Genomic DNA, 22,506 nt, shown 5'->3' on the forward strand with positions numbered 1-22,506 from the left:
GGAGATGTTATTAGCAAATTATTCTTGTAGCTAATTTCTAATTTGATCGAGAATGTAATAAAAAGTCTTGATTCGATAGACATTTAATGAAAAAAATGGCGTTTTGTGGCGTAATAAACATGTAAAAAGAAGTGTCCCATCGCCATCCTTTCATCCGTCCGCCATTTTGTTTCAGACGACATTTGCAGTGACGTGAAGGTGCCTATAGCTCACCAAGCTGCTGCTGTCGGGGACATCGTCACTGTCACAAACGTTATCAAGGAGGACCCAACAGTGCTGGAGCAGCCCGATGCTGATGGTAAATTCATTTCACCTGGTCACAAAAGGCTGGATACACCATCCAACTTTAGTTACCATTGTCTGTATGCTGTCTACGTGTTTACTCGTCCGACACTTAATTGTACCCTACGATGCCAGTCCACCACATTGAATGAAGTACTTGCTCTGTCTTGCGTACCACATTGGCTTTACATCTTACATGTAAGTTTGATATGCCTCAGGGCTCGAAATACTGGGTGCATGTGCACCCAGGTGCACCCAAAATTGGAGCTGTGCACCCAATTATTTTCTGTGGGTGCACAGGGTGCACCCAAATATTTTCTTACATTTAAGTATGTAAAGATATCAAAGTATACTAGTATACATCATATTCTTGACATGATGAGATCTAAGTGTTATAAAGATAATAAAAATGTCTGTCATGGTACTTGTTTAAGAATTTGATAGCTTGTAACTAAGTTTTATTATTAGGTTATTATCTAAATTTAAGTGGTGCACCCAAAAATGTTTTGGTACACCCAATTTTTTAAGCTGGGTGCACCAGTGCACCTAATCCCAAAAAAGAATTTCGAGCCCTGCTGCCTCCATATCAGGTTCGTTCACTGGCCTTACGTCGGGCTACTGTTACAACGCTAACTAAACAACTGATCATCTTTAACCTCGCAAATAACTACTGTGGTCAAACCTTTCAAATAATCAAACAACAAAATAAGTTTAAGAATAAGAGTCAAAGTTCCATTTATTTCAAACACTAGCTAGCCCGCGTACTGCGAAAGTATGCACATTGCTACCGACGTGTCCAACACGTGCAGATGTCTACCAATCTCAGTATGATGTCAAGAAGAGTTCCAATGTCGGAAGTAGACGGGGACGTTAGATATTTATAGCTGCCAAGAGACGTTTTTAGCGTACTGTGAGCGACCCCATCAAACCTCAGGCAAAAATGTCAGGAGGAGTTATTCTAGTCATCTCCTTCTGTCTTATTGTTCAGACGGTAGTATGTTCTATATATACCTAGTCAATCACAGCTTAACGAGAACCTGTCATTGCCGGATGAGCCGGAAGTAGTTCTGAGCAGGTGACGGTTTGGAGAACTATTTTTAGGGGAGAATCGCGTTGGCGTAGGAAGAAAATTCATTGACAGAGCATCTTCAAAAGATGCATCAGAAAATCAAAAAGATGCAAAAATGGATTCTACTTATATTTTGAAATGTGTCTTATCAGAATTAAGAGCAAAACCCAATTTTTCAATGAGTGTACAATAATATAAGCCATATTCCTGTGTTGATTTACTGTTGAGGGTGGCATGCGTAATTTTGTAAACATATTCTGAACCTCACGTCCAAGTTGCTTGTATGAATTAGCAAAATATATACATAAGTCTATCATTTTCTAACAAGGATCATGGCATTCCTGCCGTGAACACTAGGTAAATGCTTTAGATTCATTTCAGCAGAAATCATTTCATCGTCCGCATTATTGGCCTTCTTCTGAGTTTTCAATTACTTAATGGTCACCACGTAAAAAGACCCTTCAAGGTGTAACCCGAATGAAACTCCAACAAGGAATCCGAAAACCGTACAGATTTAAAATAATGACAAATGTAGTGAATACTAATGTCATACAAATTTGTCAGTTCCGTGGAGATATGTCAGAAACTTTATCCGAACCGCGGAGTGCGCTCTTCATCTTTTACCGTATTTTGAATTCTGATTGTGTGTGTTTGGTATGCATAACGTTACATGCGTGAAATATGATATTCTGGCTTATATGGACATTTGTTATGGACATTTTGTTCGTGCATATTGTTTTTGAATTTATAAAAAAAAGTATCTAGAAATACTCCCAGATTCCCTACCATTATATGCTCTGGCAATATATAATCCTTCTGTATTTCCATAAATCATTTGTTACTGAGCTCAAACATTCATTTCCTGGTCTGCGCGTCATAACTGCGTGATTTTAGCGCCAGAGCAGTGCCAAAGTGTCCTTATTAATTACCAACTCCGTATATGCATTTGTATTGTTCCTCCCACTCCGCCAATGAACTGTGCGTTACCATGTGTGTATAGGGATGACTCTGCTGTGCCACGCGGTGGCTGGGGGCCAGCTGGACACAGTGAAGCTTCTGCAAAAGATGGGCGGCAATATCAACGTCCAGGACGCTGCAGGGCGAACGCCATTGGCCATAGCTGCTTACATGGTACAGTACATCAGCAGCATCTTAGTTCCTACACTTCTAGAGCAAAGAACGGACAAGCCACTTTTGTGTCAGAGGGGGGTTAAGATAGGCATCAAATCTGAATAGAAGGGTAAACCTAGTCTCCAAGCAGACCCTACGGTGCCTTAGAAATAGTATCATAGCTGGCAAGGCACCTGCCTTCAGCACAGCCTATTGACAAGAAGAAAACTCTGATTATCATGTCCCTCTTACACATACATCGTCACCACCAAGCCTTCCTGATGCGCCCCTTGTCGGGACAACAAGAACATAACAACTCTACCACTCTCTGTTACAGGGCTGGTACGAAGGTATCGTGTTATTACTGAGAAAAGGCGCCAAACAGGACATTTATGACAAGAGTGGTCGCCTCCCCATCCACGCTGCCACATATCAAAGTGAAACGAGGTAAAATCTGTTCTCTTTTCTTGTCTGTAGCTGACTTCTGTGTAAGTCAAAATCTAACACATCTCTTAAAGTTAATGGACACCTTTTGGTAGAGGAGATGTTTTGCAAACAAAAACAGGCCGTAAGAATTGTACAAACAGGTGGAATCTACATACTAATATAGACCGTATTATTATCCTTCAAAGGTCAATGGCCATCCTCATGCAAAACCTGTCTGAAGAAGACGTCAATCAACCCGACAATGAAGTGAGTGGGTGGCGTGAGTCGTTCTATTTTTGTATATTTTTTTTTTGGGGGGGGGGGTGTGAATTAGAGACAGTACTAGGAAACTAGCGGATTGTGTGCGGAAGATTTGGGACACTTTAAGTAGTCTGTGTAACACAAACTCTGTCTGGGGCTGTGACTGTCCCCTCCCGGTGCTGGATGTTCGGCGGGCTACTATACTAGTATAAGTGAGATTTAACCTAAAGTTGTGCTATTTGAAGAGTGGGGGAAGTTACAGCAATCAGCACAAGACAAGGGAACACAAAAGAAAGAAAAGGACTAAATTATAATGCAGCGATCAAACAGACAGTAAATTTCACGAAAAATTAACGCGCGCTGATGTCATCCATAAAAGTTATTTGCACCTTTGACACGTTGACTACTCCAACAGGGTATGACGACTTTGCATTGGGCAGCCTTTCACAACCGTCCTGACGTGGTGCAACTCCTGCTCATGCGCGGTGCCGACATCACATCTATAGATATCGACGGCAAGACGGCCTTACACTGGGCTGCACAGGTTAGTGATAAGTTCTTCGGAAAAGTCATTCTCGCTACAGTGATGCATGCTTTTGTAGATTTCGCTGTACATAATCGTTAAGATCTGTCTTTCTTATACGTGCTTGCAAAGCCTTTCCATGCCATATGATCCCGGCAACTCAGTCAATAATGAAACGTCCCTATGCTTTTCCGTGTAGAATGGTAGCACGGCATGCTGCAATGTCATCCTTGGGGCGACAGGAGGCGCTCACTTAGTCAACACCATCGACAACACTGGCAAAACATGCGTTCACCTAGCGGCAGCTGCTGGCCACTGCAGCACCCTGAAAGAGTTGGCAACGTTGAAGTACACAAACTTGGAGGCTTTGGACCCTGACGACAGGTATAAAAGCATGATACATGACACAAGATTTTCATTCTTCGATCATCGCAGCTACACACTAAAATCACTTAAGGAATTGTAGGCACTTCAACGCTCAAACAATCTCGACAACATCACTTGTTTCACATTCATGTTTCATTTCATTCCAGGACACCCCTTCACTGGGCGGCCGCGTCAGGGCAGGCCAAGTGTGTGGCCCTCCTGCTGAAGCTTAACGTCTGCCCAACACCGATAGACGCCGATGGGGGCACTCCGCTAGACTACGCCATCCAGGGTTGTCACCAAGAGTGTTTGGATCTTCTAGAAGCCGCCGACAGGGTGTCGGAGGTCGAGGTGGATGTAGAAAGCGCGGCTAAGACCATCGAAATGCAGCATACCATCAGCCCAGTGCGCAAAAAACGGTTTGGTTTCCTGACGAACTTCTTTTCTCGTAGAAGCCCGAAATGCAAGCGAGGTCCGGGCACCGCGGAGGACGAAACCTCTTGCGAGAACCTGGCTGCAGGGAGTGACTCCTTCTATAGACTACAGTTTGCACCTGAGATGTCCAGTGGGGGCGACAGTTTTCTCAGTGAAGAAGGCAGGAGTGATGCGACGGCGGACAAGGACGATTTGTCCGGAGGAGAGCCCAACAGCAGCTCCAGTCAGGCTGCAGCCATGGAGGAGACAACTGACAGACAAGGTTTGGATATGGAGGAACTAGCCGCTCAGATACGATCGGACTTGGTTATCTCCGACGATAGAAAGACAAACGCAAAGAGAAACTCGTTAAACAGACGGTCCATTGACGCGGCGTGTATACCACTCATGAGAACGGACATTGACGCCAACATACCCTTCTCAATGCCGCAGGAAGAGGACAGCCGGGCACTGAAAATTGCAGGGGATTTTATGGGGGTGCCGCCTGGCGTTGCAGTTGGGGATGGCAGCTCCAGGCTAGCCAAATTGTCCACCAAACTTGCTCCCATCCAAACCAATTCTTTCCTGACCACTGTTGAAGATAACAGTCCAGCAGAGGATGTGGAAATACCGTTGCAGAAGTACAGCCGTCTTCCTTCCCCGCCCGCCATGAAGAGGGAAGATGATAACCAGTCCGGCGCGAGTGCTGGGTCCGCGGACGCTCTGGACTCGGGCACGTTTCCTGCGCTGCCCTTGAGAAATGCGCCGTCCCCGTACGGGAGACTGGACCCCATCCCAGCACATCGGGTAGAAAGCTTCACATCTTCGCGAATGGATCGGCCGAAGCACGAGATATTGACGAGAAAAAGGTCACGGTCTCATTCGAACGTGTTGGAACAGAGAGGAGCGAACTCCTTGACGGCGGAGTATGACCCCCTTCTGGCGTCCATCGGGAGAGCCAGCAGGCTGTCGACAGTGTCCGGGCCCCCGTCACCGGTAAACACCGTCCCGGCACCACTGGCGCCGCTCAAAGGGCACAGACCGAAAAGATCAGGTAAATATTAATATTTCAAAATACGGCAGACTGTTGCATTACAAGTTTTGGTCGCTCTTTTTAAGGTCGGATATGCACATTTCTGTATCAGCTATCATTCATGCACTTCATGTCAGTATCAGATGTGTATCTTTGGAAGAATGGAAGAATAGAATTTTCCTTTTCTCCAAGATGTTGCTTGGTTGATCAGTTAAACAGTATTGAATGGATAGTTAAGTGCAGAATTCTGAGAGTAGTATATTCTTGTTCATCGGCGCAAGTGTGGCAACCTCCTTTTTGCACGGTACCATGCATTACGGTTTTCAAATGTACGTTATGATTCCATGGCGATACTGCTAACACATCGATTCATAAGTGATAAATCGCATTCGGGATAGCCGCAAAACTGCTGCACAAGGGACAAATGAAGATTCGAGCTCTGCCAGATATAAAATCGTTGTGGGTCCAATATACTCTATAAACGCAACGAAGACCAATAACTATATACACCGTTTATTGTAAAGTTTTAACGCTTGGCTCCACGTTTCAGCTGTAGGCAGTGCTCTGCCACCCCCAGCCAAGAGTCAGCAGCCCGTGCCGCGGTCCGAGATGAGGAAGCTGACTCAGTCTTGGGAACATCTCCTCAACCCCGCCCAGGTGGTCAACAAGCCTCGGTCACAATCCCTCAAGACTCAGGGGTACCTATAGAAATGATTACTCACACTCCACAGTTCGCATCTACGAGACATCAAATTAGAACCGAGAACATATGTCATTCTTGGTGTTGTGATAAACGTTTTACCTGTCCATGATGCCCATGAAATTCATGAAATTGTCAATTTACTGGCACAAAAGAAATGCGTGAGTGTCCCTTTTATTCGAAAGTTACAGGATTTTTTTTCAACGTAGCACCACTAGGGCATGGGTTTAAAACTTCAGTTAATGCCTACAACCTTTAAGATCAGCAGCATTAGGCGAAGTACACTTATTCCATCGTTGTCTCTGTGTTCTTTGATCTAACAGCTTGTACGTCCTTTATATCCGTAGTGAAATCGAGCGACACGTCGGCCTCCCGAGGTCCATATCGCACGAGCCGGGGATAGACTGGGCGGAAACAGCACTTTCATCAGGTACAGTTGTCGTCATCTTTACTACCTGTCATACTCGGCAGCCTTGACATTTGACTCTGGGTGCCACATTTTAGTCTTGTCTTGGGGATCGAAACGACATAGTGCTACTATCTTTTCCACCTGAGCTTTAGCTGGATAGCCTACTTTATCCTTTCTATACCTTTTGATTTCATAGAATTTACTGTTGTTTTTGCTCAAAATTACCCAAGTTCCTTAATTACTACAGACTAGCAAAGAAGGTAGGATCTGGCTCACTCGTAAATGGTGGACATTTCTACTTGTAGGTCCTTTTTCATCGTTATTGATTACAATATAACATGGTTATAACTTGCTCAACAGGAAGGACAAAGAAAGGCAGGAAGAAAAGTAAGAAGCCACAAAAGAGACCTGGGGACTCAAGAAAGATCCAAGAGCACGACGAAGGTACGTCAGTCGTGTTTGTGTGAAGTAATTGTTTCATCAGGTTGATAGGCTATTGGAAGATTTTTACATAACATAACCTTGAATGTGGACCACGTTTCGGCAGTAAGCGTCTTTCACGTTGTTTCAGCCCCAAATCCTTCCTGTTCACTCAAATCGTCTTTTCCCTAAATTTGACAGAGGTAGTCCAAGACAATGATCATATAGAGGCTACATCATTTTGCATTCTACAGGGTGATATGTTTTGTAACTGACGTATTGTCGCCTGCTCTGTTTCAGAATCGTCTGCTCGAGGGCACAGTATTTTCCCGCCCATTTTACCTGGACCGCCCGTCCTGTTCAGCGTACAGAACAGAGTATCGCCAAGGCGATCACGGGTACCCAGTACGGGTGACGTGGAGGAGGTGACCAGTCAACAGGCCTGTACTATGGACTCGGAAGGGCGAGATAAAAAGAAAAAGAAGAAGAAAAAGGATGCTTCTGAAGTCCACGTCGAGGTTTGTTCTCATAAGGGCCATTGGAACGACGAGGATGAGGACGACGCAGGCGCCAGTGGTAGCAGCGGCGGGAGCGGGAGAGCGGAGCGCAGGGCGGCGCAAGCCGTGGGGACAGTGTGTGAGCGCGGCCCGCAGTTTAGTGGTGGAACACCCTCTGGACAAATGGGTACTTCTTCAAACACAGTTGCTATGCACGGTGGGACCAACGTCGGGTCCGACGACATCCAAATGGCGGAAAGCCCTACAACACAGTCGCTTATAAGACATGAATGTGAGGCACAGAGAACTTACAAGGACCAAAGTTGTTTAGTTAGGGCGCACCCAAAGCTGGTGAGGACAAGAAGCCCGTGCTCCAAGTGACCATCGATCAAGTTCAACGAATCACAACTGCAAAGTAAGGGTCTGAACGACGTCTCTCAATAAGACTCTTCATCAATTTGTGGTATGAAACTTTACCTCCTGACTGTGGAGGAATATGCATCTATGTCCACACGCATATCTCCAGAACATGTGGATATTATACAACGGCTACTGGGTAACCATTTATTACCTACAGAACACTTCTTCTGCTGATCTATGTCGTCAAAATGAATGAAATGAACGATTTCACATTATTATGAGGATGATTGACCCATGCTGTGATAAGAACACAGTCCTGAAATGGAAACAATGCATAACTTAACAGGCGGCGGCAGCAAATTTCTTTTGTGGGGGCAAAATATTGGTGATAGATTTGTGAGCATGTTGTCACGTCCGGTGTTCTGCCTGGCTTTGCCGAGTGGAGTTCATGTCGGGAGCAACATTTGCGTGACATCACAGACCGCCTACCGTGACGACGGACCCTTTCACTAATTCTCATAAGCCTACACGATGACACGGACCAAGCATTCCCCTTCCTGTTCTTTGCTCTATTCCCGGTAAAAGACATGGTAAGAGGGATATGCCTTTTACCAAGAATAGAACAAAGAAAGGAAGGGGGATGCTTGGTCCGTGTCAATGCCGACGCTCCCCCAATACATTTTCACCATGTCCAGCGCTTTAGGCGCGAGCCGTCGCAAGGGAGGTTTGGGAACATTTAAAATCTGGACCTTTTCACCATTTCCTGCCTTTTTTGGGGCAAATTTTGCTGGTGGACTAGCTGGGTTTATGAAATTTCTATTGGTGAAAAAATACACATGGGTTTCAGCTTGATTTTTTGTGGGGGCCATGTCCCCACAACATATTTTTTTGTGGGGGCGACTGCCCCCACTGTGCCGCCGCCTCACAGCACCAATGATGTGTGACGTCTTCACCAGGATGTTGGTCGGCACGTTTGGGTCTTACATTCCCGCCTAAATCATGGGGTAACAAAATAGGCGACATCTCCTCGGTACGGGCAAAATGGTTTTCGCTGCGTTCAAAACAATGTCAAACTGTGGACCTTCTGTGTGACAGATTTTGACAAGAATCAAGATATCTATAAAGGTCTGTAAAATATAAGAGCAATCTATCTTTATGGTGGACAATAGCCATCTTTTGTACATTGTGACATGGTAATATTTCTTGTTGACGTACGTTATGTTGCATATCAGTTTGTCCACACTGAGCTTATATTAAACCTGATGTGAGACAATTCTGACACTGATTTTGGGACATATAAGAGACAACATTCTAGAATATGTCTGCCTTTCATACATAAGGCAGTTGGGAAGAGACTTGAGTAATTTCACTCCGTTTCGCATATAATCAACATACGTCAAGTTTAAACTATTTTGGTAAATTCACACATTCTAGTTAACAATTTTGGCAAACCTGTGCAATCCCGTGTACATACTATCCTATTCAGATATGAATGTCAGAATTATCGGACAAACCTAAACATATCATTTTTCGGGTTGTATAATGCAATTGAGTAGTTGGGTGTAACATGAAATTTTGATAACCTTCTTCAGAAAATTGATAACCTTCTTCAGAAGTGACATATTAGCGTATGTACTACAGGCCAAAATTGCGTATTAAGACTTTTCCAACGAGAAGACAATCATGACAACTTGCCTTCATTTTAATACTTAGTTCAGTACATTTCAAAACACATGCCAAAATGGACTGGACAATGTTTAATATATAAACACCCACACTATCGTAATGTCGGGTACATTCCTTGACAAAGTACTAGTCAGTTAGCTACTGTCAATTTCTCTATAATAATTTGTTTTTAACAGAATGTTATATCTATCACGATCTGGTATCCAGCCCTGAAGCAAATGTTGCACAGGACAGACTTGAATCTTGCAGATAAATGATGATTGTCACAGTCTGATAGAATATCTCTGTACGCAGTTATATCGGTGTACATGTGCTGTATGCAAAGTACTAATACGACTTTCAAGCTTATACATCAAACCAACTGCATAACATAATGTTTCAATCAGGTAAAGCGTATGGCAAACTCTTGGGGACCAAGATAGGTCGTACAAATTATAAGCTGGCTACACTGATTGACAATTCTAAAAGCTCGGCTACTGTACATGGTGTACAAATTACTGTAGATAATATCATTCGCAGCATCCGATTGGCGATAGTCTTTGAACCATTGTAAGCATCAAGGAAGAACGCATCTTTTCTGGCTATTCAACATTTTCTCTCGAATGTGGAATTTGCTTACTGTAAATAAAAAGAATGGATATATTACGCATCGTTTGATACTGACATGTCTGTTGTTGTACAAGAATGAAATAAATTAAAGATGAAATTCTTTGTTCAGTTAAAGGTGGGACTTTCTTTTTGTCTTTATCATGGACGTTTGTACCGAGTCAATTGTAATGTAATTGATGTTCCGCATGTTCTCTATTGTCTGATCGTCTGCAAGTTTGTTTGGGAGATAAAACATCTTCTTGGATTGTAGAGAATAATTGGTTTCTTGTTTCTTGTGTGACCATAGATGTACTCGTAGTGGCCTCAACCGAGAGATGTTTATTGTTTATAGGCCATTAAATCTGCACAAATCATGGTAGGTACACCTGCGAACCCACACCTGTGATGAATGTTAAATGTTTTCAATTTGTGATTTAACCAATGTGAAAATCCTTACCCTTAAATATGCCATTTTACGTAAACCCCCTCCCGAAAATTAACCATCATGTATGTGTAAAGAGAACTTGGACTTTCTTTGAGATGGATTCTGACTTTTAGTCCACACCATGGGAATAACAACCGATCACAACGGCTACCAATTCCATCGTGCCAGTGGGATGTGTTGTTTAACTGTCAATGACAGTGCCGTGTCCAGTAGGAAATTAAACGGGCCATTAGCTCTCCCTGTGGACGCAGGCACCACACAGACAGCTGCGGCCCACAGCCGAGCCGGCCCGTCGAATCTACTGGCCAAAAAACTACGTAGTGCAGGTTTCTATTCACAATTACTTTGGAGTAAAAAAAATATGCTTGTAATGTTTCTGTTGTTGTTATGATACATTCAGATCGGCGATTGTGACGAATGAAATACCCACCAAATAATTTTGTATCACAGAGTTTCAATCTTTGTGCTCTGATTTATATTGATTCTGACACTTTACTTCATATTTCTTTCTCTATGCAATTTACATAAAACATAAAACGAGCCCACAACTACATGTAGTCGACGTATCCCAAAAGTTCTGTTACACTGTTTTAAGCAGCGCCATTAGAGGATACATAAAAACGTCAGAGGACGGATGCGTGGCGTTCTCATTTTCTACCCCAGGGAGGTCCCTCCAGTGTACCAGGTGGCGACCGTTTCCCGCCTGGGTTGTTCCATTGTGCAGACGGCAACTCACAGATGCTACCAACCAATAATGCACCTGTGTCAAGACACGTGACCACCTGTTACCACCCTCCCATTCACAATAGACCCCAGTGAAGGAAGTAGGTGACAAGACAAGGAATCGATAATTTCTGTTTTCACACTATGATCCTTCAATGTTTGCCCCGTTTGTGTAGAGTTTGCACGCTATCAGGACAGCATTAAGCTACTAGGACTGTGTTTTATCTGTGAACGTTTGGCCATGGGTTGTTTGTCCGAGGTAGAGCATTCACCGAAGATAAAAGGTTTTGGCATAGGTGGGGGTTTGCAGGTGTGCCAACCACGATTTGTGCTGTAGGTTTAATGGCCTATCTATATGTACAACAATAAACATCTCACGGATGAGGTCACCATTAACACGTCTATGGTACGATGACTGACCCATGGATTTAAAAAACACAAAATTAGGGCAGTTGTGTTACATCACCAAACGATTTCCCATCCATGGGGTAAAGGAGCGTGGGTATTTATGTAAGTGTGTTTATCATCACAATCTTACTCATACATGCTTGTCGTCCGAGTCCTAAATACGCACATGTAAGTACATGAGTGGTTACTTAAGCCAACGTGTTGTGCAAAGGTCGGATTCGATACACTAAGACTAGGAAAGTCTAAAGGTTCATAGTAACAGCGAAACTCGGATCTACCTGCACTGCCTGTTATACCAGTTTGTCAGCATACGTCATATTCTAGACTCACAAAGTTGCTTTTAAAGACTTCAAGCAAGGAGCTTTCATCAACGTTGATAAAAGCTCCTTGCTTCGAGCAAAGAGAAGGTCAATTTGTCTACTGTCTATGTGTTTTTAAAAACCTACAAAATTATTTCTTGATGTCCTAACTTACACAAGGTAACTTTGACTGGTATTTCTCCATGGACATGGCGGACACTTCTACTCGCCTAATGTTAGGAGGCGAGACAAATTGAAAGCCCAGTAATAACGTACGCCTAAAAACGTTAGAATAACAGCCGGAGCCAAACCTCTGCTTGGAGAGTGGACACTTCCTCTTTACAAACCTAAATGCGTACGTGTATCACATGTAAGACACAATTGGTACTGTATGTGCATTGTATTATAACAAGCTCCTATCAACATATATAGAACAATATATGTAGAAATATTGCAAATAGATTACGTGGTGTATTTTTCAAAGTGATATTTTAAGTGGATTTTAGACTCAGCATTTAATGGGATTATGTTAATGTCTTTGAGAGATTATTCAAACGATTGTACACTTTAGCTAAAAGCGACAGTGGTTTATATGATTAACCTTTGATGTTTATGTGCAAGAAGTTGTAAGCAAAACTTTTAAAGAGAAATTCTACCATGTCGCATGTGAGTTACCAAAGGCCTCTGGTACGCTCCAAGGCGAAAAATAATGATTGGTCCCAACCAATGGGATAGCCCACGATGTGTGATGTTGTCGGGTCTTGTGCAAACACATGCTGCCCGGGAGTGACGACTGCTGCATAATGAATGAAGTAGTAACGATGATCGCCTATCAGCATGTGAAACAAGCGGCACTACAACAATAGCTCACTGGCAAGCGGGAATCCACACCGCACGGAGGGAGCCGAGTCAGTCACGTCAGAGATACGACAGGGACCGTACGTACGCTGGCTGTGTCCTGGGCAGGAACAGACGACAGGTAAGACATTGAACAACGTTGACAAGGCTTACGTGATGCTGTTTTCTTCGTAACTATTTCATCTTCATCGCTTTGACACAAATCTCAGAAAAAAGTAGGGGAAAGGTCTTGGTGTGGAACACAGGTAACACACGACTGACTGAATTTCTTTCACATTTCGTTGAACTTTCTGATAGTACTCCGTTTTGGGACACTAAGCAGAAAAGGCCACTACACGTGCAAACTAGCACTGTCGTTTGACTAAGAACATAAACACCCTTTGTTAGATCTTTAGATTTGTATTGATGCACAGTTATTTGGCCCAGGTGTTAACGTAAATGTTGTGTTTGAACAAAATGGGTTCAAAGTTTTATATTCAAAGGAGACAGATATATTCAAAAGAAAAAAAAAGTAAAAGTACTGGGAGATGAATTTGTTATACCAAAGGTTTTACATGTAAACGCCTAAAATTAGACATATGTCTGATACCAGCAAGGACGTTATATATATATTTTGCATGACCTTTACAGTATCTTGTCCCGACCCATGCGTTGCTATTTAGAACCATCCGCTCGGTGTGACGAACAGAAAATATGTTCGTAAAAATATTGACATAAAACTTTCATGAAAGGAATTTTCCCCATGTTTCAATTCATATCCTTTGTGCGACAACGCACTGATGTCGCGTATGTAGTGCCTGCCATTGTGTCATCTCTCTTTTGTCACAAAGAGCAATTTTCGGAGAGGGTCATACATATTCATTAAGCCTTTTGGCCATGGTTTTTCCATGTCACCAAATGGGGTAAACCTGATAAGGGCGAACTGTGGAGTGAAATACGGTGACAAAACGTCGCCGTCAGCACGCCCCTGGACGGGTTGTGGTCCCAAATAAATGGGACTGGGGGTCGCCAAATGTCAGTGTCAAAGGCATGCCATAGCCATTAGGTCACACGCTCTCAGTGACGCACTGTCACCCCCCCCCCAAAACAACACCCCAAAACAGAAGGTTTTGAGCTGTTTTGGACAGGACAGTACGACTGTAAGACCGTGAATCAGTTCACTTCAAGGCATTGTTCTTTATTCCAGGAAACAACAATATTCTGAAATTCCATTTGTTTCATCTTTTTCGATTATCGTTGCAATATTCCCAGGACCTGTTTCTTCCTTCACAACTGAATTTCATATCATATGTCTCAGAAAAGATGTCAATGCAGCCTCTTCGTACATCAATGTATTTGAGATCTAAAAAACATTGGTCTCTTTACCTGAATGAGACGCAAATGTCATGTTTGCAAAGCATGACGTCATTTGACGTCATCGGCGTAGAATTTTATTCCACTATAACAACAAGATAAAGCACATGTGTTCTTTTCCATAAGGGCTTTACAAGTGCTAAAAATAGCATAATGTCACAAGCTCATCGGTCATAAATAGTCTTATCTATCATAATCAATACATGGTGCACCGCATAAGATTATGAAAGTTGTGGAAGACCTGTAATTTCTGTAATTCCACGGAAGTTTAAGCCAGAGGCTCACCAAATCACCGTATATTAAAACGTAACCCATTCATTAATCTGATGACCGTAGCTACCTGGACGCTTCCGTTGCCGTGCGTTTTTATACAGCGTTACCATCACGACGTTCCGTGTCTCTGTTCACGTACAAACAGCCACACATCACCTGATAAGGGCGCCGAGTCCTGGTCATGAGCTGTTTAATTTGCACTTATCTCATTCTTCTGTCGCTGAGTTCGTCTGGAAAACAATACGCCTGACGTACGGAGCAGACCACGATTTCATAGACCAGTTAATAAAATGTGTTTAAGAAATAAGTACATATCATTATCACATCACCGTAAGTGTCGTAAAACTAATGTATGGGCAAAGTTGTAACACAAGCGTCAAGTGGTTTGGTGACAGAGAACAGTGAGAACATGCAGAAGTTGAGAAGACAAAATATTGCAGCGAGCTATATAGCTGTACGTAGCGATTGCAGATGTGGAGGGGATGTGCGGATAAGGGGGGAGGGGGTGGGGGGCTTCATAAACTTCGTTCACCAGGCTTATCTCTAAGCAGATGTTGGGGTGAATATCAGTGCAGATGAGTCATTTACCTGAAATGGGTTAAGTAGCTGTCACAGAAGCCCGGCAATCTTCCATGCCCTACAGTACAATCTTCCATGTCCTAACACTATGGTGTTCATAACGTTATCCTAGATTCATGCATGGCTCGTGAACCATTTCCACCGGAAATCGATCAGAAACCGTACCGTTTTTCCCCGTTGTCATATTCCGGAATATGGGGCGGAACCATGCGCGAATATTCCCATGAAAGTGGTGATAATGGGAGCTGTACTGGATGTGAGGATTTTCCGCCCATATGAAACCAGTATTTCTGTATACATGAAAGTGTAAGCACTGATAATATACATTCGAACCAGTACGAATGTACACACACTATAAATTGTTCCTAAAGGAATGCCTAGCGAATTCATTATATGATTATTTTACATCTTTCAAAAGGGAATAGACTAAATGCCCCATCAATATATTCACATAATTCTAACGACTCCTTTATGTGCGCTGGCGGAAATATAAAAATTGCAGCTGGCGGTAAGTAGCAATTAGGACCCCCAATTAGCAATGCAATCATTCATCTACTCACTACCGAAATCACCGTGTTGCTTTATTCTCAAGTTTTTAATACCTGCCAGTCTATTGTTGTGTTCGTGATATCCGTTACTGCTTCTCAGTATTAAACTCATTAACTGGAGAATTCAATCATTGCCGATGGGTTCTGGTGAGTGGTGTCTTAATCATGGCGGCAATTTCTGAGAAAAAGATGATTTGCGACTATTGGAATGCCTAATTTGGCATCCATCGGTGTCTAACAAACATAAGATTCATTGAAGCATGGACGAAAAGCACTTGTCCTAATTCGGAGCGAATGACGTGTGAATGATTGCAAAAGTTTAATGATTTCTTCACTGCAATTATGGTCATTATGTTCCTCTACAAAACACATTAGCGACACTTCTGTTTTAAGCAGGCACCGATCTTAGCGGAGGTAAACACATTCTAATGATACTTTCCCAATCAGTTGCAAGATACACATAAGATACCGTATTGTTTCAGATATACATCGTTCGAGTATTACATCCTATTTGGTCTTAATTTGGAAATGTAATTGTAATTATCTAGCAATCATCCCAAATTGCTAATGAAAAACATTGATGCGTGTATGCGGTACAAAGAGAACGTGCGAAACAACATCACAACAACGCGTTCATAACAATTAGTGTTTTTTGTATTCTTTTTCGCTCGTCCTGTTTAAGATATTTATCTGTATATCGAGGCTACCTCGTGACCTGACCTACATTGAACAAAAACACTCCAGCCCGCTGCTCTTTGGTTTCCGGCTTGTGGTAAAATGAAAAGCTCAGGCAATCCATGGTTACACAGCTGTTTTCCTAGTAATGCATGCTGGCTTACGTAAGCCCTATACAGAATTTAATGCAAATCTGAGGGAAGTGTTTGACTAAAATGTCCAAGTAGATGCTGGGTCGCTTAATTTGTGGCTGCTAGCGACCGGATTTGTGAGAAAGCCCCCCCCCCCCCCTAAAAAAAACACATCTGCAAATATTAGTAGTTACAAGAAAGAAACACATTTTTATTGGAACGTCATTTCCTTACCATACCAGTCCTTGGCAAACAAGTTACCATCGCTAAGGGATAAAACGCGAGGTAACAGCGACTAGCTGCTACTGTGAATTGGAAACGAAAATAACAAGAATTCAATGCCGTGCAATGCTGTGGGAATTTGTCTTGTATGTGACGACAATGACCACAAAAGCCGCCATTTTACCACCACGATCTCTGACCTCAACCTACATGTCAATGTCAGATAGGTTACTGATTTGTATACCTGTGAAAATAGGTGACGTCATTTTCCACCGGGCGATTTATAACCCAATTCATGCCGATATTTCGACTAACATTGGGTCAAAAGGCATTGGAAAAAATGGCACCTTTTTGTTCATTCTCTAACACTAGCGTACAAATGCATTGCTATGCAACAGTACTCGTTTTTGTTGCTATAAACAAAGGACGTGTGCTCCAGTGTTTGGGACCCCTCCCCCTTCCCTGCCTGATGACCGCTAGCACCCCGGTGACGTCACACGACCGGCCTCTTGAAACTGAGAAGAGTGATTTTCTGGGACGTCGACAATGAAAAGACCCTTCGGCTTCTCAAGTAGAGAGGGAGTAGGTAGTGACGGTGTGAGGGATGATCCAATGTTACACGCGGAATGGAGCACAAAAAAGGCCAAACGATAGTATTCAGTCTTCAGCCACTGTTGCAACAGTGGCTGAAGACTGAATACCATCGTTTGGTCTTTGCTGTGTGATAGTTGGTAGTAGTATAGCAACTTATAACGGAGGCCAAACTTTAATAGGTACAGAAAACATGCAAGCTAAATCCAACAGGTGGTTGAGTATCACGAACTTACAGTTTGCGCCATTGGGAGACTTCGGGTGGTCAGAGCTGGCCATTGCCCTGTATTACCAGCCCTTTGAGAGTAAGAGCAATTCTAACATCGTAATTTTTGTCTCGAGTTGGATGCAAGACAATTTTGTGAGTACGTTAAATCAATGGTTAAATTCGATGCGTGCGACGATCGAATGGTCTATTCGATTTCGGAAGAAAGACTACTGTATGATCACGAATCAGATGACTAAGGGTCCTAGACCCCCTCACCCTCCCCACAACATGAGAGGTTAAGAAATGTGCTAATCACCACCCTGTCCTTGTTTGGTGGACAGTCCCTACGCGCCACATTTCGTTGACAGGCGTGTGTCGTATCGTTTGCACCCGTGACCCGGGTTACGCCGCGCCGGTAGTTGGCACTAAAAGGGCGACGCCATTCGCTCCCGCCCTCACAAATATTATGAGAGCAAGCCGAGCTCGCCTAAGAGAGGTGTACTAGCACGCTAGAACCAAGTCATATACGTGTAGCTATGCAGGGAAACAAAACAATACTGGACCGCATATCGTTGTGATCTCACTGCGCTCTGTGGTAGTGCCAAACGACAATTATGTGCAGTAACCCGAAAGAAGTTCCAGGAGCTCATCTCACGGTGCTGTGGTTTTGAGTCCCATGGTACACTGACTGTGTTGTGTTGTATTCAAAACCCTTACAGGTGGTTGAACCGAGATACGGGGGCGCTGAACCAAAACCACAAACAACACTTGAAAAGACTCGGACAGGAGACAGGGCGTGACGGTGTATATCACGCAGGTGTGCCCAGTGCTCACCATAGCTCCAGAACGGTTCGTGTGTCAACGTTTGGTCGGCGGAACATGTCGTCTTCCCCAAGAAGCCCCACGCTCATCACCGCTAGGCTCTCCCCGCCCGGACAAATGTCCCGAATCAGCGACGACCAGGAGAGGATCCTGGAGTATAACTTCGGCCACCTGACGAAGACTCCCGATGGAATCACGCTGGAGATCATCGCTGCGGAGTCGGGATTGTCCGTGGAGGAAACAGCGGTAAGATATACGTTAGCCTACGACGGTACTTCATTTTTCATTGTTGATTAGTGAACTCAAAGTGGTCTCTCTTTACAGCAATGTGCTACAAGTTAACCCAGAGATCACTATTGTGGTCGTTTCTCCTGTTTGTAGAATTTGTGGCGCCTATCTAAAGATGCATCCGTAAGTGTTTTTCATTCACAGCAAAAATATGAGCTTCGGAATGCCTCAAAAGGCATGACTAGTTGATATTTGTGGTTATCACGACAGAACAATACACGCATATGCTATTTGGATATTCAGGGTATACTAGTACAAACTGGCGACAATTGATGACCATTAGAGGTACAATATAAGGTCTCTTACATAAGTAGATTTTCATTCCGAGGAGAACAAATATCTCGGATGTTGTTGTTTGTGCACAAAGGCCAGTTTGTGTTCATGTCAAACACGGACTCGGTCCTAACCCCGTTATCTCGGCTCTATCAAAGGAAAAAACATTAAAGGCTTCTTCTTGAGTCAAATGCATTGATGCTTACATAGCAATCTGTCTCAACAAATGCGATGCCTCCAATACCGGCTTACCCATTATGGTTTGAAATATAGAAGTCAGATTATGATAGCAATCTTGACACACAAAAAACACACCCATATTCAAAGCCAGAATGTTTCACCAAGTCTTCACATCGCCGTCAACTTTAGTTTTGGAGAAGAAGTAAAATGAGGAGGAGGATAGTAAGGTGCTATTTTCCCGTCTTGTGGTAACGATCAGTCAACGCTCGTCTGCATGCCTGTCAATCATTGTCCATCCTTGAGAGTCATGTTTTCCCGTGGCGGATACGTGTGCGAGCGGTTGTGTACGGTTCGGATTCGCCCCGTCAGTTAAACAAACTCATTTAACCCACTTACCCTTCGGGCCAAGGAAAGTTACTCACGCTGAAAATGGGAAGTCGTGTCAGCAGGGGATTCCTTAGTGTGAGCCGGGCTGCGTGTGGTGTTCCCAAAATCGATTAACTCTCAAATCGTCTCTTAGTGAACTTAAGCTTCTTTTGCTCAACTATGAACTCTTCACTACTCCATTTGTTCCCAAGCAAATTGGTGCCTTCCTGACAGCATCTGACACTGCTTCCACCATTGTACTATAATACTCATTTGGAAAGGCGATAGTACATCAAACATAGCCTCCTTGACGAAACAATTTTCCTTGGAGCAACATACCAACCTCTGAGACAATCCCAGACTAATATGTGGGCCAAAATGTCCCTTTTTGATAAAAGAGGACGAATCACTTACTACGCTCAACATGTGCTAGCAACGCAGTATAAAAACAGCACCCCTAATCAGACGTGTTTCGAGATGCCATCTACGATTGTTGATTAGCCTCTTGATATGTTGTCAAACTTGTCATAAAATACTCGAGACGGGTTGCGCTTCCGGTCATCAAAGTTGTATAAACTGGTGACGTCACACCTCCCGTCCTACCAACGTCATAAGTTAGGTTGTTAACGTATGCAACTTGAGTTGTCTTAAACAAAAGTATAAGCAGCTGTACAGTTATTATGGGTCCGGGTCTTAACTGCAAAGGCTTCATATCGAACTTGTCAACTTTTACTGATGCACACATTCCTTTTCCCCACTCAGAAATGGTTCCAACATCGGTACGCCTTGTGGAGACAGAAAGAAGGCCTTCCACCCAACAGCGGAAGGGTAACAGACTAACAGCGAGCGTACAGAACTCACCACTGCCAGGGAGTGACAACGACAACGTACTCAACATAGTATGGCACTGGTCATCCCATAGCCTTCATTGTTACAAACTTCAACATTCACACAGGGCTAGTTTATTTGACAACTTGACAGGTGGCGTTCAGGAAAGGAAGAGTTATACTGTATGGGAATTTCAATTTAGCAGAGATAGAAATTAAGATTTGTGAGAGGGGCAAGGAAAGTTTTCAGAACCTTCAGTGACAGTGACCTGTAAAATGGATTAATCCTTATGGAAGTGTAAATGTCTACGTCTTAGTGGTCTTGTCTTTCTAGAGAAAAAAAATGACATCTCCAAACTTGACATTTTCGTACAGATAAGTTCTCCGCTGCTTCACCTCAATCAAGTATGAAGGTATTTTGTCGATCTAGGGACTAGATATGTATAGATATACAAATACATGTATTTGTATATCGTGTGATGTCCATGTATATTTCATTGTATATGTTTTATTTAAGTTGCGGCTGTGCACGCAAAGCCACAAAGCAATGTGAGGAGAAGACAATATGTGTATCTCTTGATATTTGTAAACGTGTTCATGCAAGCTGTGTTTATTTAAAGAAGAGAAGGAATGGCGGATTATGGATGACTGAAACAAAAACGTAATTACCTCCATGAAATGTCATGGAATGGAGGTTATATTTTCTGTTATGTGTCTCTGTCTGTGTAGATGATTACTCAAGAACGGCTGGATGGATTGGTTTCATACTTGTTGTGTTGGTGGGGTGTGATGAAAGCTCGAATCGATGAGATTTTGGGAGCCGTATCTGTCGTTATAATCGATGTAATAATATCAGAAATCACCCCTATATTTGAGATATATTGGTACAGGCATCGTGCTTTATGTGTTTGTTAATTTGCTTAGCTCCAAGCAGATGGTGAGGTGACAGCTGTTAGCAGACGGGGTTAGCGCCAAGTATTCATCTTACAGTTGGTGTAGGGCTGTCAGAGGAAAGTGTGCATCTCGTTTTTGTACCGTGTGAACAGCTGATGTTATGACATATTGGTGGAAAATCAAATCACCATCTGACTAAAGTTGGCCACATCCCTTCTTCTTTCTGAGTTTTCCAACTTCCTCCCACCACACAGCTCTGAGGCACATAGTCGAACCTCAATAATGCTGACAACCTTTGACATTTTAAATGCCAAACATCAAGGATCATCAAGCTTAATGAACACCACGCTACCATATGCCGTCGAGTGGCGTCGACCTCTTAAACGCACATTACACAATTAAGTGTCTGATTTTACTAATCAGATGGACATCCTCTGTGTCATTAAATAAATACACCACTACTTTCCCATAACATTTATATTATATAACCATTACTCTCAAATACAACCGACTATAAACATACATACCATCCACAAAAAAGCAATAAATATTTCATGGAGGTATGAGGTCCCCGAACTCTAGTTTATCTATGTATTATTTACTGTAGTGATCAATCTATATGATCTAGTAGCAAATGATGGGATCGATAAATGCAAAGTCCGGATGTTCATCGGACATTTGTATGTCTGTTTCCGTTTTCATGTTGTATAGTCATTGCAATATTTGTGGAACGGCGGAACAATTACAGAATTTCATCTTGATTCAGCCTGTATTGAGATGACTAGGGTTTAATAAAACATATGGTTGATTATTTTGCCTGAATGTTTTACAATTTACGAGCTTAGCGTCTAGTTGTGTCAGTGACATAAACATGGACTGCGCCTATCGTGCCAATGCAAAACATCCCAATGACTGCCCCAACTTTGTGCTCTAAACTCAGTGTTGTATATTTTGCCGTTCTGTCCAATATTCTGGTGTGATTAAGCCACCAAAGCACAATTTTCATAGAACAGTTGTGTATTTTATCGAGTCACATGTTGGGATGCAATATCACAATTAAACACATGAATATCTAAAGTTTGTACTCTTTGATGTTTAGAAGTGGTATCGAGCACCTCTTGTATAAGTAACGTTAGCCATTACCTCTCCACGGGTCAGACCTTCACGGCAGCTTGATTACATAAAAGCTCTCATGTACGCATAAAAGTCCTCTCAGTAATACCCGCCTCACATTATATACGATCTTCGGACGTACTTCGCGATCGCAGGAAGGTCGGCTGATTTTAAGATCTTAAGATGGTCTTGCGTATTTTTCGCCCAGAACCTGTTCCCCTCACATATAAGCGAGCCTCGTGCGATCGACGGCGAATAAATCTATGATAATGAACCTCCCATGACC

General features: G+C 43.0%; 2 protein-coding genes across 3 annotated transcripts in view; both read left to right on the forward strand.

The window, feature by feature from the left end:
- The window catches only part of LOC118414525, a 40,407-nt gene extending 30,769 nt beyond the window's left edge, over positions 1-9,638 (forward strand). For both annotated transcript variants that reach the window (XM_035818607.1, XM_035818606.1), the window contains exons 2-12: positions 176-298; positions 2,352-2,482; positions 2,799-2,908; positions 3,094-3,154; positions 3,564-3,692; positions 3,871-4,055; positions 4,205-5,505; positions 6,035-6,182; positions 6,532-6,614; positions 6,954-7,037; positions 7,314-9,638. In XM_035818607.1, coding sequence (XP_035674500.1) covers positions 176-298; positions 2,352-2,482; positions 2,799-2,908; positions 3,094-3,154; positions 3,564-3,692; positions 3,871-4,055; positions 4,205-5,505; positions 6,035-6,182; positions 6,532-6,614; positions 6,954-7,037; positions 7,314-7,891 — 2,933 coding nt within the window. In that variant the 3' untranslated portion in view covers positions 7,892-9,638. The remainder of the gene's footprint in view (positions 1-175; positions 299-2,351; positions 2,483-2,798; positions 2,909-3,093; positions 3,155-3,563; positions 3,693-3,870; positions 4,056-4,204; positions 5,506-6,034; positions 6,183-6,531; positions 6,615-6,953; positions 7,038-7,313) is intronic.
- Positions 9,639-12,807: 3,169 nt separating this feature from the next.
- LOC118414713 (homeodomain-only protein-like) lies at positions 12,808-20,874 on the forward strand. Its single transcript, XM_035818912.1, has 3 exons — positions 12,808-12,998; positions 18,177-18,525; positions 20,149-20,874. The coding sequence occupies exons 2-3, from the start codon at positions 18,337-18,339 to the stop codon at positions 20,224-20,226; spliced, it is 267 nt and encodes an 88-aa protein (XP_035674805.1). The 5' UTR covers positions 12,808-12,998; positions 18,177-18,336; the 3' UTR covers positions 20,227-20,874.
- Positions 20,875-22,506: the final 1,632 nt, after the last annotated feature.

The sequence above is a fragment of the Branchiostoma floridae genome, chromosome 4 (genome assembly GCF_000003815.2).
Source record: "Branchiostoma floridae strain S238N-H82 chromosome 4, Bfl_VNyyK, whole genome shotgun sequence".
NCBI classification, from domain to species: domain Eukaryota; kingdom Metazoa; phylum Chordata; class Leptocardii; order Amphioxiformes; family Branchiostomatidae; genus Branchiostoma; species Branchiostoma floridae.